This window comes from Lutzomyia longipalpis, chromosome 2 (genome assembly GCF_024334085.1).
Source record: "Lutzomyia longipalpis isolate SR_M1_2022 chromosome 2, ASM2433408v1".
NCBI classification, from domain to species: domain Eukaryota; kingdom Metazoa; phylum Arthropoda; class Insecta; order Diptera; family Psychodidae; genus Lutzomyia; species Lutzomyia longipalpis.
The window spans coordinates 27,112,996-27,129,239 of NC_074708.1; the positions used below are offsets into that span (position 1 = coordinate 27,112,996).

Below are 16,244 nucleotides of genomic sequence, written 5' to 3' on the forward strand. Positions count from 1 at the left end.
AGGTTTAGGTATATGTAAAAGCTAATCACTAATTCTTCATTTTCTCCCAATGCTGTGATGTACAGAAACACAAATGCGCATAACCAGCAATCCCATGAATCTCAATTATGTGGATCCAGATGATGCAATAGTCCAGGCAACCAGCTTCGATAATCCCAATCACATCCAGCTGCCATCAACGACTGGACCGTCAATTGACACGAAGACATACAGCAAGAGGGAGCGTAGGTGCAGGCCCACCCTCAAGTAAGTATATACCACTACATGTGATTTTATACTTCGATTAACCCTTGAATTAATATTGTTTCAAGAGAGAGAGAGCCATAGGGGTGTGTACAACATACATGCTCTAGAATGAATTTTTAGTAGGTTCTCGAGTTAATTGCTGGAGCAATTTGATCCTACAAGATGTATTTCACCTTCATCTTAAGCTCCCACCCCTGCCCCCTCCATAATAAATGTATGCTCCTCATATCTATGTAGCAATGCTCAAAAGCTCTCGAGATGAATTTCATTTTATTCACATTTCATTAGGCATTTTGAAATTCTGGGTGTGTGTTGCTATATATTTGCAAGTTTTAATCATACTTGGAGCATTAGTTTGACAAACCATTTCCATTCACTCCATCCCTCGTCAGACCCTCATCTCGTATACAGAGAAGAGAGAGAGAGCCCTTAAGCATACGCGAGCTTTGAGATTATCTCGTTGCTTTCCTGCAGAACGCGTAAACTTATGTGAGAAATCTTTAAGCATTCACATTAGGGATTCCTCCACAAACTTTTGCAGAACTTTCCTTAAATGTAGGGCGTTCTGTAATGACTCCTTGTAAGGCACTAAAATAATGTTTTTTTTTTAACTTAATTCTGATTCTTTTCTTATTTTTAAGAAAAGAAATTAAATCCGGAAGCTATCCTCTTTTAAAGAATAGAGAGATAATAAAAGAAGGAAATTTTTCTATTAAAAACAGGAAGTTTAATTTGAAAGAAAAAATAATTAATTTTGCTCAGATTCTCTGTGCACAATTCCAGGAAATAGAGAGTTCCTCCTGAAAACAACATTCATCCGGTTTTTAATGCCTTAAACTTTCTAAAATCAATGAAGCCGTAAACTTTATTTCTGATCCAATAATTTGCTCGAACATTAAATAATTTTAACTAAAAATAATCAAACAATAAAACAATCTAATTAACTCTAATTTAATTAATTAAGTATGCAAATGCTTAAAATTTTCTTTTACGACAAAAAACCTTCTCCAACACTGCAGTTCCTCCCTTTCCTTTTAAAATCAATAAAGCTTCTCACAGCAGAAGAAATAAATTTAATTCCAAGTACATACATATTAATTACAAAGTAGGTATTGCCAAGCATAACAATTGAAGAGACTGCACTTGATTAAAGATCCTTTAATGGAATTCTTTGAAAATTCTCTTTGGGATTGTTCTCCGGAAGCATTGTGTTGTACATCTCTCTTTTCTCTTATTAATTAATAAATGAAGATGCGCGCAAAAACGCCATTGGGAAAGCAAACGAATAAACTTTTTAAAAAATATAGAGCGAATATAGTGAAACTTTTTCCACACCAACAACAGGAAGTGGAGTAAATGAGTGGGGATGGATTCAATGAAAATTTAATCAAATGTACTAAATTCCCTGTGTGAGATGATAAACAATTAATGCATCGGGTTTTTTGTGTTTCTCCTTTTGACAACAAAAGGATTTAATTATATTTTTTTAGAAAAAAAAAAGCTCAAACGGAGAAAAATTCCAATTTTGTGATTTTTCAATTTGAAATGGGAAGAATTTCATTCATTTTGATCAGCTCATATCTTCGTACTAAATGTGAATCTGTGAACCTAATTAAATGGAACAATATGAGAGAGAGAGAATAAGGTCTGTGATTTAATTTTCTTGTAAAGAGAAATAATTTTGTGAATGCGGGAGGAAGTTTCTCTCTATCAAAAGCTAATCAATATATCATAAATTTCCGCATTGAGCTTACTATGGGAGGGGGGGGGAGGATGATAATTAAATTGTTTTGTACATTATCATGGCACATGAGCTGTGAATTTTCAATTTTACTACCCTTTAAATGGAATGTGTGTGTGTGTGTGTGGGTGGAAACGTGCAAGAAAGGCTAAATGTTGGCTCATTTGCCCCACATCTACTCCAGCCAATTGTGTAGCGTCATTTCATCAAAATTGCACCAAAATTCCCACTCAATTGAACCCACACAAACGTCTCTCTCTCTAATCGGCAAAACCTCTTCAATTTACCATTTATCCCAGTTAAATTTAAGACGATATTTCGGGAGGGAAAGTGGCATGAGCTTTGGGCAAAAGGAGTAACTCCTCTTGATTTCCTTTTACATTATACATGAAATATATGTATGGCGAGAGAAATAGTCTCGAGGAGATTTCATGAGAAATTGTATTTTAATTGTTTCTCAATGTTTTTGACATTCCCACCCCAAAAAGCTTTCCGGACGGTAACCCACCACCCCTACCGCCCCATGGAATCCATGGGGGTGAGCAAAACCGGGAGGATTATCGACCACCCGTACCGCCGCATCGCAACATTGGTGTCACCGCAAATGCTAATCACATGAATGGGATTTCGCACAGGGTAAGACATTGCTCGTTGTTTGCAAATGGTGCAGAAAGTGTGTCTATGTGAAATGTTTGTTTGCCAATTGGAAGCATCATTAGCATTTCGGATTAGATATGTTGCTGGTTATATGCTCTTTCGCATTTTTTTTTGCAGTTTGTTTTACAGTAGCACAAAAATTCCTAAAAGCTCAAAAGCTCCGGGATTTTAATGAGATTTTCTGAGAGGAATTTTTGTTTATTTTGCTCAATTTTTTTATTTTAAATTTAATTTTGGAATCAACATTTTAGTTTGGCAAAATATCATTAAATAGTTTTAATGTTGAAGTATTTCCGTGGATGAAGGATATTTTTGCAACTAACTAAAATACCCGAAAAAGCTTTAATTAAGCTAGTTAGTTTGGTGGGGGAACAAGTTTAGAAAGGATGGCTTTAAAATAAATGTTTCAGAAAGGCAATTTTCACTAATATGTGCAAATTTTCTCTCATTATTAGCCCATCCCGGAGAGCATAATGCCACCACAGAGGCGACACCACCACAAACATCACCGGAGTGCGAGTGGTGTTGCCCGAATGCAGGCAGCTGGAAGTAGCTCATCAGCTTCCGAGTCACCCTATCCCATTATGCAGGAAGCCCAAATTCACAGTGGGCAGCACAATCTAAACTACACGCAGCAACAAATAAATGCGGCACTATTTAACATGGATTCCCCACCACCATTGCCGCCCGTGCACCATGTGGAAGAAATCTTCCTGGAGGCCAATCGGTATGTCAAGTCTCCGCGGCAGACACCCACGGACACACAGAAGCCACCCGGGGAAATTGGAAAGTCATCGGGTGATGTGACAGATGAAAGGAATGCCACCACAGAAGCTCATTCAGCGGAAAAATCCGCTGATGCAATGCTCGATTCAGGCATCGGTGAGTTATATACTACACCACCCTGTCATTCATACTCCCACACCCCTCTTGCGATGTTTCTGTGATATACTTCTCGGTCTGGCTTATCAGCCGCCCCCCTGAAACATTTTTTTTTGCTTCTCCTCTTCAATTCTGGAGAAATTGAATGATTTGCGGAGATGAAGGAAATCCTCTTACAAGGGGATTCAATTTTGAGATGCAATTAAAAGGATTTCCTATTGGAGATTATGCAATGATGGGAAATGTACCGTTGAAGGACACAGGGTAGGGTTTGTATGAATGATGAGGAAGAGGATCTTTTCCACTTGATTAATACAACAGACTTCAATTCAGCAAAGCTCGACAGTTTTTTTTCTTTTTTTTTATCTCTCTTTTGCACGTTTACGGTGCAACGTAAAAAGGGATGAAGGGCCAGGGTAGGGGGTAGATTAAAGCTGATGGGGGTTTTATTTGGAAATTGCTGGTCGTTGAAAGTAAATGAAGGGTTGTGGTATACAAGCAATAAAGTTCAGATTATAATTTTATTTGGTTGCGTTATGGTGGAGGATTAGGGCTACAGCTAACATAGGCCAAAATAGGGATTTTGGCTGTATCTCGCGATCTGAAAATGATAGCGATTTAATTTTAATTGGATATTTATCTAATTTTTATTTTTATTTTAATGAAAAATGCAATTTTTAATAGTTTTTTTTAGATTAAATTAAGAGAAAGAAATATGCAAAAAATGTACGATTTTTTGCATTTTTTTTCAATTCCTGATGAAGGTGATAAAAAATCGAATATTGTTATGGTCGCAAAAGGATTAATATTCTTCAAAATAATCGAATCTCTCGTGATTTTTACTATCAATCCTTTGAAAAATATAATGAAAGTATCCTTATTAAGATTATTTGGCTAAAAGCTTTAAGAAAACAATTAAAATGAATATAAAATGTACTGGTAAGCTGACCAAGCTTACGAGAGCTGTTTCTTTCAGTGTACCAATTTTGTGAGAGCAAACTAGAACGCAAATTCATTTAAATACGTGCAAAGTCGGGAAAAGTTGAAAAGTCATCCCGCAAGAAATCTTTAAAACGCCATATCTCGGGAACGGCTCCATAGATTTTCGAGTTTGAGCTATCGTTGGAAAGGTCTTAACCTCAACTATAACATATTAAAATATGAAGTCAATCGATAATAGCATTTTCGAAATATTCGAGTTCGAAATTTTCGAAAATTTTGATTTTGACTTTAGCGCCTCTCGCGGTCATTTCTCGAACTTGCAATGTTCTAGACATTTGTAGGGCTTCATGAAACCTTTCATTTGCACTTGAGTTGATCAAAATCGGACTTGTAGAACACGAGATATGACATGCCAACTTTGGAAGGCTATATCTCGAGAACGGCGACATAGATTTTCTTCATTTTTGGCATGGAGCTAGATAATATAGTCAGCTATAACATATCAAAAAATGAAGCAAATCGATAATGGCGTTTTCGAGATATTAATCGAAAACTCATCGAAAATTTTGTTTTTGATTTTTGGCCCCCTAGCGGTCACTTTTGAAACTTCGGATGTTCTGGAGAGTTGTAGGGTTTGTTGAGATCTTTCATTTGACCCCGGGTTGATCAAAATCGGTCAAGCCGTTTTCGAGTTATGGTCGATTTTCGATGAAAAATTGTGGCAGCCATATTGGCTAAACGGCTTGACCGATTTTCGAAAATGAGATATCGTTGGAAAGCTCTTGATAGCCTCTACAACATATCAAAATTTCAGATTTTTAGCTATTACAGGGGCTGAGATATAGCGAAAACAAAATTTTGAGGTTATTCAAAATGGCGGACGGAGGGGTGGGGGGGTGGATTTGACCTCATAATCGGATGTCTTCCGGTCGATATTTAAACTTTGCCGTTGACCGCAAGTCTCTATCTATTACCGTTCTCTTGTAATTTAGCAAAAGGTTCCGGACGGACGGACGGACGGCCGGCCGGCCGGAAAAAATTTTTTGGCGCATACGTTTTTTGGAATGTGGGGACCCTAATTCGTGCTCATCCCAAGTTTGAGCCCGATCTGACGACTTTCGATTTTGCTCGGTACACAAAAGCTGTGTCTGAAAGAAACACAGCTAAAAAACAAGTCAATCATAACGCGTCCAGTTATTAGAGTTGGTATACCACAACGCGGATGGGTCAGTCTATGCGTTGTAATTTAATTTGTGAGTAATATTAGTAGGCAAAGTCGATTTTTTGTAAAATTTACCAATTTGACAGTATAAAATGCTTATATCTTAAGTTCTGTTAGACCTACAGAAATTTCTTGACTAGTTCTGGAAAGGTATTGAAATAAGCTATAATCTACATATATTTCGATACATTTCAAGGTCACCTCCAGAACACAAAATGGCGGATTTATGTTCTACCAAAACAGTTTTTTGCACTTTTCGTCCTGAAAGAATGATTCTAGAGGTTTCTGATGTTCTAGAAAGTTGTAGAGTTTTGCAAAACCTTTAATTTGATACTAAGTTGAGTCAAATCGGACAAGCGGTTCAAGAGATATGGCTCTTAGAACTTTTCAAATTCAAGAATTTTTCAAATGACTATATCTTCTAAACGGCGACATAGAATTTTTTCATTTTCGGACTGATGAAAGATATTGAGTCATGCTACAACATATCAAAATTTAAAGGAAAACGATAACAGATGTTGGGAGATATTGCCCCTTAAAGTTAGGCAATTTTTGTTTTTGATTTTAGCGCCTCTTGCGGATGTTTTTGAAACTTGAAATGTTCTAGAGAGTTGTAGGGCTTCTCAATACCTTTCATTTGATACCAAGATGGTCAAAATCGATCAAGCCGTTCTCGAGTTATATCGAAAAAACACTTTTTGCTTTAGACCGCCATATTTGCTAAACCGCTTGACCGATTTTCAAGTATGAATTGTTGATGAAAACATCTCACTAAGCTCTACAACATACTAAAATTTCAGATCTCTAGCTGTAAGGGAAGTGGTTGACGGTGGTTCAAAATGGCGGACGGCGGCCATCTTGGATTTTGAAAATGCGAAAAAATGAAATTTTACACCCACATTTCTATAGAAAACTTCAAACCCGAAGTCTTTATCTGTTACCGTTCTCGAGCTATAATGCAAAATGTGGAGTCCTGCCCGGCAGGCCGGCCGGCCGGCAGGCCGGCAGGCCGGCAGGCCGGCCGGATCAAAAATTTTCCACCACCATTTTCGTAATGTGGGATGTCTAAAACGTGCTCATACCAAGTTTGAGCCCGATCTAATAGGGTCGGTTTTTCCGACGATTACAATACTTGGTATGCCACGATTGTGGTATACCAACTAATAATTATTCAGTCTGGTTAACCTTTTGAGGACCACAACATATCCAGCGATGTGAACTTAAGAAAAATCCTTTTGGGTAACTTTTTTCAATGGTTCTTAAAGAATTAAACTTTTGTCTGAATTTTCATCAACTTTTAAATGCAAAAAAAATTCTAAAAGACCTTTAAAAATTTAAAAGGAGGGAAAACTCTTGCACTTGAATAATCACAAAACTTAACCATAGTTGGAAACACGTTTTCTTCATCCTCTAAATTTTCTCTTTTACAACTTTTGAAATAAAACCAGAACATACAGAAGAGACAACGTGGAACAAACATACTCAAAAAGAGGAAACTTTGATAACTTTATGGGAAAATTTTATAATAATTTTCTCTTTCTCAAAATTGCGCAACTCTCTCCTATTGCATTCGCCTTTTTAATAAAAAATAAAACTATCTATCCTTTTGGGAATTGTAGAAGGGTAGTACATAGTAGAGGATTATGAGAAAAGAGGTGCTCTGTTGCGAAGACATCTCAGGTGACCCTCTATCATTTACAATTCCATTCAAATTTTAAGCATGAAAATGTTGCAAAATTAATTCCATCGTGAATTTCACCTTCTTAATTGCAACCACCTCTCCGTCTCACATTTCGCCCGTGATGAGGGGTTGCAATTAAATGTGAATAAAATGCTGATTTTCATCTTCATACCTTCATCTCTCTGGAGATGAAAGTTTTCCGCCAAAAATTCTTTTTTTTGTCTTTCATTTTGTATCAAAAATCCTGGCGGGGCTGCTAATTAAAATTACAGACGAAGCAATTATATTTTTTGGAGAGAATTTGGCACTTTGCGGGGTGGAGGGAAGGGGAATAAAATGGACAATAACCACAGGGTGGGAAAAATTACAGCCTGTCACTTCAGCATGTGTCTGGAGCAGTGAGAATTTTAGTCAATTTGAGAACAAAACCACAAATTTAGACTATGTGTCAGCAAAATGAGATTCTTTCCATCCGGCGATAGTATTGTATTGCTGTGCAAATAAGTTTTTGAGCATATGCACAGATATGGAAAGTTTTTGAATTAACAGCAAATTTCCCGGGAATTTTGGAGCAGCAAACAATGCATTTTAGTTGAGATTTCTCGTTGAACAATATTTAATCATAAGCACTCACACAGTGTATGTGATAAAACTTATCTCTTAATTAACTCACCGAATGTGCTTGAAGGTTTGGTGGAGGTACAGCAGAAGGAGCAGCCGCGACAATCAGCGAAGGAGACGCCGCGGAGCACAGAGTCGGAATCCGACGACAATGGGGGCTTCGTGACGCCACCCGGGGAGTGTACATCAACAAGGGCGCAGCATCAAGTGAAGCGTGCCACCGTTGTGGGGAATCCCATGTTCTCCAATAGTGAGGACAGCGATCTGGGTCCCAGTGAGAGTCTCGGTCTCGATGACCTGGACATGGATTATGAGCAGATTATGCACTACTTCGACAACCTCAAGGTAAATACATAAATTTTGTGCAAAATTACAACACTTTCCTCCCCTCCTCCTCCACCCACAAAATTCCCTGGGAAATTTAAACTTTCATCTTACAACCATCAACCCTCACCTCGGTGTGAGAGTCAAAAAGTCATCTGCATTTGACTAAATATGGAAATAATGCGTCCCATGTTGGGGGGTGGAAGTTTTAAATACATGTCACGTGCTTAGAGGGTCATAAAGTTTAGGTGTGAAAGTTATTCTCACTCACCAAATGATAGTTTGATAATAAGTGCGGTCGTAAAAGAAGTTCTAGTTATTCCTTCACATGAATGATGAACTCGGACCACTTTCTCCACAACGTTAGATTCTCAAAGATTATTATTATTTAATTTACCCGAAATAAACTCATTTTTTCTTTTTTCGCGACGTAGAGGATTTCTCAGTTTAATATTGTGAAGAAAAAATAAAAAGAAGTGGGTGGTGGAAAATGAGCTTTTTAATCATTCAATGAGCTTTGAATTTTCTTCTACAATTTTCGTCCGTTTAAATGGTGTTTCGTTTATTCAGATTACGTTTTGTTAGTTTATAATGCATTTCGGTCGTTTTGATTGAGCCGTATATGCGTTTAAATTCCATTACGTAAAACTAAATTCCGTTTCGTTCGCTTAAATTCCGTTACGCTAAATTAAGTTCCGTTTCGTTCGTTAAAATTGTTTTTCGTTACTAGTTAAAATTGAATTTCGTTCGTTTAAATTGTGTTTCGTTTATTCTCGGTTTATTCAGATTACGTTTCGTATGGTTTATATTGCATTTCGTTCGTTTAAATTCCGTTTTGTTAAACTAAATTCCGTTTGGTTCGTTTAACTCGTTTTTCGTTTGTTTAAATTGTGTTTCGTTTATTCAGATTACGTTTCGTTCGTTTAAATTCCGTTTTATTCCCCCAATATTGATTTTTCTTTTTTCCTAATCTAAATATTACATTTCCCCAAATATTTCGAATAATAATAACTTTTCTCGAATAAGTTTTGATTATTTTCAAATATTGACAACAAAATACTAATATTTGCACAATTTTTGTTCGGATTTTGGTTTTTACCCTCTTTTTGGTTTTGTTAAATCACTGATTAAAATTTCTTTTTCTTCAATATTTCGGGTTCTACAGCAGCTAGAAGTTTTAAATTTTCAAACTAAAAAAAATCAACACAAAATAAAATCATTAAAAAACATTCCTTTCTCTTTTAGGAGTCGAACGCCTGAGTTCAAGAGATCATTGCAAAGATACGCGACATCTTATCAACATTTCAGCAACAGTATAGGAATGTAGCACTCCCCAATAGTCCCACAATCCCCGGAATCGACGATCCTAACTTCGAGTACTTTTTCGAGCACTTAAGTGAGTCATACGCTTAATATGAAGAATGAGGTGGTTAAAAAAAGGAAGATTTTATTGATACTGTGTACAGAGTACTTATTTAGAAGAAAGACTAAACCATACAACATGGTGTATTAGGACTTCCCCCTCTCAATGAGGGGTGGTCCAAATCATCATCTAATTAGGCAGTATACATGTATTAAAAGAAAAAGTAAAAAAAATCCCATCCTCAGTGTAAAGTAGTTGATATGTTTTTTAGTTTTTAGACAAAGGAGAAGAAGAATCTCTCGAGATGAAAATGTAATTTACTTGTAATTATAAAAAATGGTATAGCATTCATCCTCATCGAAACCCATCGTGAATTATGTAGAATTATATTTGTCATTGTGAGTAAGTTATGTGCCCCCCAATCCTTCCATTAAATCACCACCCTCTACTCCCCCCTGTACCCTTACCCCCAAATACACCCCCCACAACTTATTTGGACGCTGTTGTATGTAAAAAAAAAGGCGCGCCTTTGCAGTGATCAGATAAAATAGCAAAAGAAACTCAAGATGAAATGTTCAACAAGAAGTGACGAGGATGAAATTTGTAGCAAAAGAAAAAAAAACCAAATAATAAAAAAAGTTGATAAACCCACTAAGAAGTGAACCAATAGAACAACATCGTAAATGGCACACAACTCAAGCCATCCGCAATGGATTCAGTATAAAGTGAACCACTTCCATCAAATACAAACTCAATGTCATCCCCAATGAAGCTTTTATATTACACAATCCCATTTTTTCTCAAAAAAAAAGAAGAAGAAATAACTTTCGCCCTTGAGGAAAGATGCGGGGGTGGTTCGGCACAGAGACTGAATTCAATGTGGGCAGATGAAGAATCGCATCAGAAGGGCGACGTTGAAATATTCTAGTCATTCACAAATAAAAAGAAATGAGAAAATAAACGCAAACTTGATGCGAAAAGACGCGAAAGAAAATTGAAAAGACGTAAAATAAAAAAAATGCAATTAATATAGAATGAAGAAAATGCTCTAAAAACCAATTAAATAAACAAAAAAATAGCTATAGTGGAAGCTTAACTAGATGTGTACGATATACTGTAGCTTTAATAGCGTGGACATATTTTTTTTTTAATTATTTTTAAATCTCTCTATGAAATTTCAAGCTCTCACCAAACACCTCCTGAACACAGCTAAATGTTAGGTGCATTTTATACTGATTTTTTTTCTCATGCAAGAGAAAGAAGGTATTTATGCATTTTGCTAGACATGCGAAAAGGAATAAAGTTAAGGTGAATGTAAAAAAAAATGGAAGATTTTTGTGAAAGAAAAATACTCAAAAGGTGTTCAATGCAAGAAGAATTTCTTTTTGCTGAAAAATCGTTAAAGAAAATCATAATTGATTTAAATATGACAGCGCTTTTGACAGAAAATTAGTAAATGTCACTCTGAGGCTGTCAAAGACTTATCTAATTGACTTCAGTCAAATCAATTCTAGAAATAATTGAGACAAATTAATACAAAATCATTTCATTTTCAGTCTGACTTTTAGAAATTAATTTAACAGACGTCAATCATCTGTCAAGTGACAAATCATCAAGATTTCTGTCATTAAGTGCTGCCAAGCTCTTTTAATAAATTCTGTCAAAATACTATCAGACTGCATTTACTTTATTTAAAACATAACGAGAACAATTTAAAGGAAAATCCTTCCCGTAAACAATTTTCAAATAGAAACAAAAATTGAAAAACAATCAATTTTTTAAAAATTTTATTTCTACTCCAAATATGCAAAAAATTGTGTTCATTGCAAACATCACAAAAAGTATTTAAAATCTCAGCATATCAATAAATATTTTTCTTATTTAAAACTGAGAATTTTTATATTTATAACAAGTTTTGTTCTTCCAAACAATGCAAAATCTTAACAACTCTATTTAAATAAAAAAAATGGCTATACTTCGCTTTAAAATTAATCTACACACACTCACAAGAAAATCTCTATTATGCAACTAAATCAAATATAATAAAAATGAAATATTTAGCGTCTAAAGAAAAAAGAAAAAAAAAACGAGAAACAATCTTCACGGACCACAGAAAATGTTCAAGAAATGGAAAATAAAGAGGATGTGAAGAGAACGATTAGATGATTTTTACGACTTTTTTATGCCAAAGTTTATTTTAAGGAATATTAAAGAAAAAAAAATCCAACAATTTCTGCAAAAACTCATCTCAAAATGTAAATAAAAAATAAACAGAAAATAATTTTACAATGTAATTTGTGGTTAAGGCAAATAGACACAAAAAAAAGAATCATCCCACAATCATCACAAACAAATAAGAAAAGAAAAAAAATATTCATGTTTGAGAACAAAGAATGGTTAAAGAAAATTTAAGAAGAAAAAAAACCATATTTAAAAAAATGTTAAAGAAAAAAAAAGAGAAATCAATGCAGAAATCAAGGCACTTGTATAAAGAATTATATTATTAATATTATAAATATTATTATATTATATTAATCTATTAACATTGCTCGAAGCCGAAGAGAGCTTAATTTGTGAATATAAAAATATATTATATATAGTGAGAAACACAAAAAAAAAGAAAATAAAACGCGATAGAAGAATCATCAGCCGCGAATTTTGTTGCAAGAAAAAGACACAGAATTATGAGAAATAAAATCTATATACCAATAAATTGAAAAATGTTGCTTCATATACACCACATTATATATTATTGTATGTATTAAAAATATATATAAAAATATACAGCATAAAAAATGTGTCTGCTGAAAAGAAATCATTAAGCGATTGGCGGAGAAATTGATGATGGTGGAACATCTTTAGTGAGTAAATATCAATTTTAGAAAATATTTATACTAAAAAAAAAAACAACAACACATAGGTTCCAGAACCTGCATGTACTATATAAAATATATTTAAAAAAATATTAATTATAAAAAACAATTATTTCGGTAACCTGAGAAAAACTTACAAAAAAAAATGGAATCTTTCTGCAAAATGCATGGTAAATGTATCCTGAGAGAAAATATAAATTAAAAAAATCTCAATGATGAAAAAATATTTCAAAAGAAGAATTTTCAAGATCAGAATCTTGGAGAATCACTTAAAAAAAACACCTCAATCGGAGAAGTGGTTAAAAATGTACTTTGATGTGTAAATACGAAAAAGGAACCCTATCGATTTTGGAAAAAGGGCGAGAAAAATTAGCGAAAGAATATAGCAAAATTAAAAAAAAATAAACATTTAAAAAAAATCTAATTGGAAGTTATTAATTTTGAAAAAAAGAAACTTTTCCCTACAAAATTGTACAAAGAATTGGCTGAAAAGGATCTTTTTCTGTTTTGTATGCTGTTCTTGAAGAAACTAAGACAAAAAAACTTGAAAATGATGCGTCAGTACAGCTAGAACCACTGCCGATTAAGTGTTTTATAAACCTAAAAAAAATTCTTATACTCATAGTACGAAAATGTGAGATTTAATAAAAAAAAAATGAAAAAAAAATCATGGAGTAATACTCAAAAAAATATTGGCTCAGTGTTTTTTAAAATCACTGCGAATGGGAGTTAAGTGAAAAAAAATGGCTTCTTGTATGTTAATAAAGGATTAAGCTGAAAAAAATGTCAAAGATAGTGATTGTTTTGCAAATGAAAAAAAAAACGTAAGAACAATTCCATCTTTCCTATATTTATTTATTTAACAACAACAAAAATAATAATACTCAACGCATCAAAGCCTTCCAAAGACATGTCGGCAAAAAAAGAACTTTTGTAAATATTCTTCCAAGATATGAAAAAAAAAGAAATATTATTTCTCTGTACCAATTCACAGGAATTATTCTCCTCCTTTTTGGCAATACTTTCAATGATAAACACGTTCATTTCTTCAGCCATTTGCTGCAGAGTCGATTTTTCTTTTGATGTCCCTGTATATTCCAAAAAAATATAGATGTTTTCTTATAAATAATTGAAAGGTATTTTCATTTCCAAATCAATCCCGCACAATTTTTTCTTATTCGTTTATTCTTCACAAAAAAAATCTTTTTCTCTTCTTTTTTTAAAATATTGAGATGTTCAAGGATTTTTCTCTCTTTCTCCTTTTCCGCTAGAAGGATACTAAATCGGTGAAAAATAAAATAAATGGTAAGTATTTTGGGGGATTTAATAAAATGAATTTTCAAAGTTTTCAGAAACTTTAATTAGTTTAATGCTCTTATACAAATTTTAAGCTGATTTATTTGAAAGAAAAAGTTTCATAAAAGTTTTTTGAATTTCTTCGGCCACAGCTGGTTGACTTTTTTATCTTTGAGTTAAAGAAAATATAACTCAATTGGAAGAAAAACCAAAAATCGAATGAAAAAGTTATAACTGAAAAGTTTCGTTAATTTTCTTTTAAAAGTTTTATCTCCTCTAAACCAACAAATGCGTGGAATTTTTGTTTAAAAGAAATTGCTCTTGAACTCATTCGATATATCGAAGAAAAGAATAGGTAATTTAGAAAATATAATCTTTCTAGAAAATCTTTTTTTATTATTTCTCTTCGGTAGATTGCAATATATTTTAATCAATATTTTCCTTAATTTTTTTCAAACACTTGTAGTTAATTAATTAAAATTAAAATTAATTAAATAAATAAATAAATTAAATAAATAAATTAATTTATTAAATAAATTAAAAATTTAATTTAATTAATTAATTAACTTATTAATTGGGGACAATTTATGTTGCATGTAGTTGAATTCTGATAAAAAATCAATAAGAACTAAATCAGGGGAATCATCAGTAATGATGGCAACTCCTTTATCAACTAAATAAATAAATAAAAAATAAATAAATAAGTAAGAACTTAATGTTCTTGGAAGTTCTCATCAAACACTCTAAAAGCCCAAATAAAATAAAGTTTTCTTCTTTACAAAATTCTCACCAAAGAATATAATCAACAGAAATGAGTCAGAAAAATTCCAAAGTAAAACATAAATTGCCACAAATTCATGTCAAGATGTTCAAGAACAAGAAACTAATAAAAATTCTCCCTCCAACAATTAATTCATAATAAACAAAGTTTTACTAAAGAGCGCAAGAAAAACTAGCATATCTGGTTTTGAACGATTTATGTTTTATAACTGAATCAGCATTTTTTTTTTCTAAATGATATGACGATTTTACCAAAAAAATAACTTGAAAGGGAGTTTTCTAAAAATAACAGCGAATTAATCTCAAAGAAGATAAGAAGAGCATAAAGATTCGGCTTTGGTATTTTATCTCCCTACTAGAAGTTACTTTTTGCCTCTCAGTATTGATTTGCAAGTTGTTGAGAGATGTTCGCAAAAGCTTTTGAAGAGCTTCCACCTTTTCCAAATAATTGGCGGCCAAAGGTTTTAATTGCCAACAGAGATATTCCGAAAATTGGAATTGATCTACTTGAAAAAAGGTAAGTTACAGCTTTCGATTTTATAATTAATTGAGGCCTCAGAAGGTTCAAAATATGATTTTAAAATTGTGATGAAATTGGTGTTAGATGTGACGTGATCTATGCTACGGGGTTACCTCGTCCAACCAGAGAAGAACTTCTGCAGCTGATTCGTGGCGTTGATGCTGTGATGTGGGGCAATAATGAGAAGGTCAATATTGAGATGTTGGACGCTGCAGGTCCTCAGCTCAAAGTGATCTCAACCTACTACACAGGATACGATTATATCGACGTCAAGGAAGCCCGGAAGCGGAAAATTCTTCTAGGAAACACCGGAATAGCCTCCAAAGATCCTGTTGCCGAGGTTGCAATTGGTTTAATGATCACCATGGGCCGACGTCTATACGAAGGTTTCCTGAAGATCAAGGCTAATCAATGGGAAAAGCGTCCACAATTCCTTATTGCTTCAAGCATTGCTGGATCAACAGTTGGGATCATTGGATTCGGAACGATTGGGCAGAAAATTGTAAAACGCCTCGAAGGGTTTGAAGTTGGTGAATTTCTCTATACTGGCCATAAACCGAAGCCTGAAGGAGATAATCTCAAAGTTTCCTTTACTTCCCTTGATGATCTGTTAAAGAGAAGCGACTACGTGATCTTATCGTGCCCTTTGAATGCAGAAACAAAGCATTTAATCAATAGAGAAACATTGGCTAAAATGAAGCCCACCAGTGTACTGATTAATGTGGCTAGAGGAGAAATTGTTGATCAGGAAGCTCTCTTGGAAGCTCTGCAAAATAATCAGATCCTCGCTGCAGGATTGGACGTAACAACACCTGAACCTATTCGCGCAGATCACCCACTTCTCAACCTTCCAAACTGCTGTAAGAACTCCTGATTCTTTTCTTAAATATTTTGTTAATTTTTCTTTCTAAAATTATTTTTCTTTTAACCGTTTCAGTTATCACCCCTCATATTGGATCCGCCACGAAGGAAATCAGGGATGACATGTCCATCATAGCTTCTCTGAATATCCTGCAAGGTTTAGCAGGAGTTCCGATGATTTGTCCAATCCCATAAACCGCATAAACCATTAAAAAATCTCTAAAAGTTTTTCTCT

General features: G+C 34.0%; 2 protein-coding genes across 3 annotated transcripts in view; both read left to right on the forward strand.

The window, feature by feature from the left end:
• LOC129789831 (transmembrane protein 132E) overlaps positions 1–13,343 on the forward strand; it is an 81,444-nt gene extending 68,101 nt beyond the window's left edge. For both annotated transcript variants that reach the window (XM_055826888.1, XM_055826889.1), the window contains exons 12-16: positions 66–246; positions 2,476–2,623; positions 3,100–3,526; positions 8,060–8,337; positions 9,562–13,343. In XM_055826888.1, coding sequence (XP_055682863.1) covers positions 66–246; positions 2,476–2,623; positions 3,100–3,526; positions 8,060–8,337; positions 9,562–9,576 — 1,049 coding nt within the window. In that variant the 3' untranslated portion in view covers positions 9,577–13,343. The remainder of the gene's footprint in view (positions 1–65; positions 247–2,475; positions 2,624–3,099; positions 3,527–8,059; positions 8,338–9,561) is intronic.
• Positions 13,344–14,388: 1,045 nt separating this feature from the next.
• Positions 14,389–16,241, forward strand: LOC129789923 (glyoxylate reductase/hydroxypyruvate reductase-like). Its single transcript, XM_055827054.1, has 3 exons — positions 14,389–15,145; positions 15,233–16,008; positions 16,086–16,241. Exons 1-3 carry the CDS (start codon positions 15,033–15,035, stop codon positions 16,202–16,204), a joined length of 1,008 nt encoding a protein of 335 aa, XP_055683029.1. The 5' UTR covers positions 14,389–15,032; the 3' UTR covers positions 16,205–16,241.
• Positions 16,242–16,244: the final 3 nt, after the last annotated feature.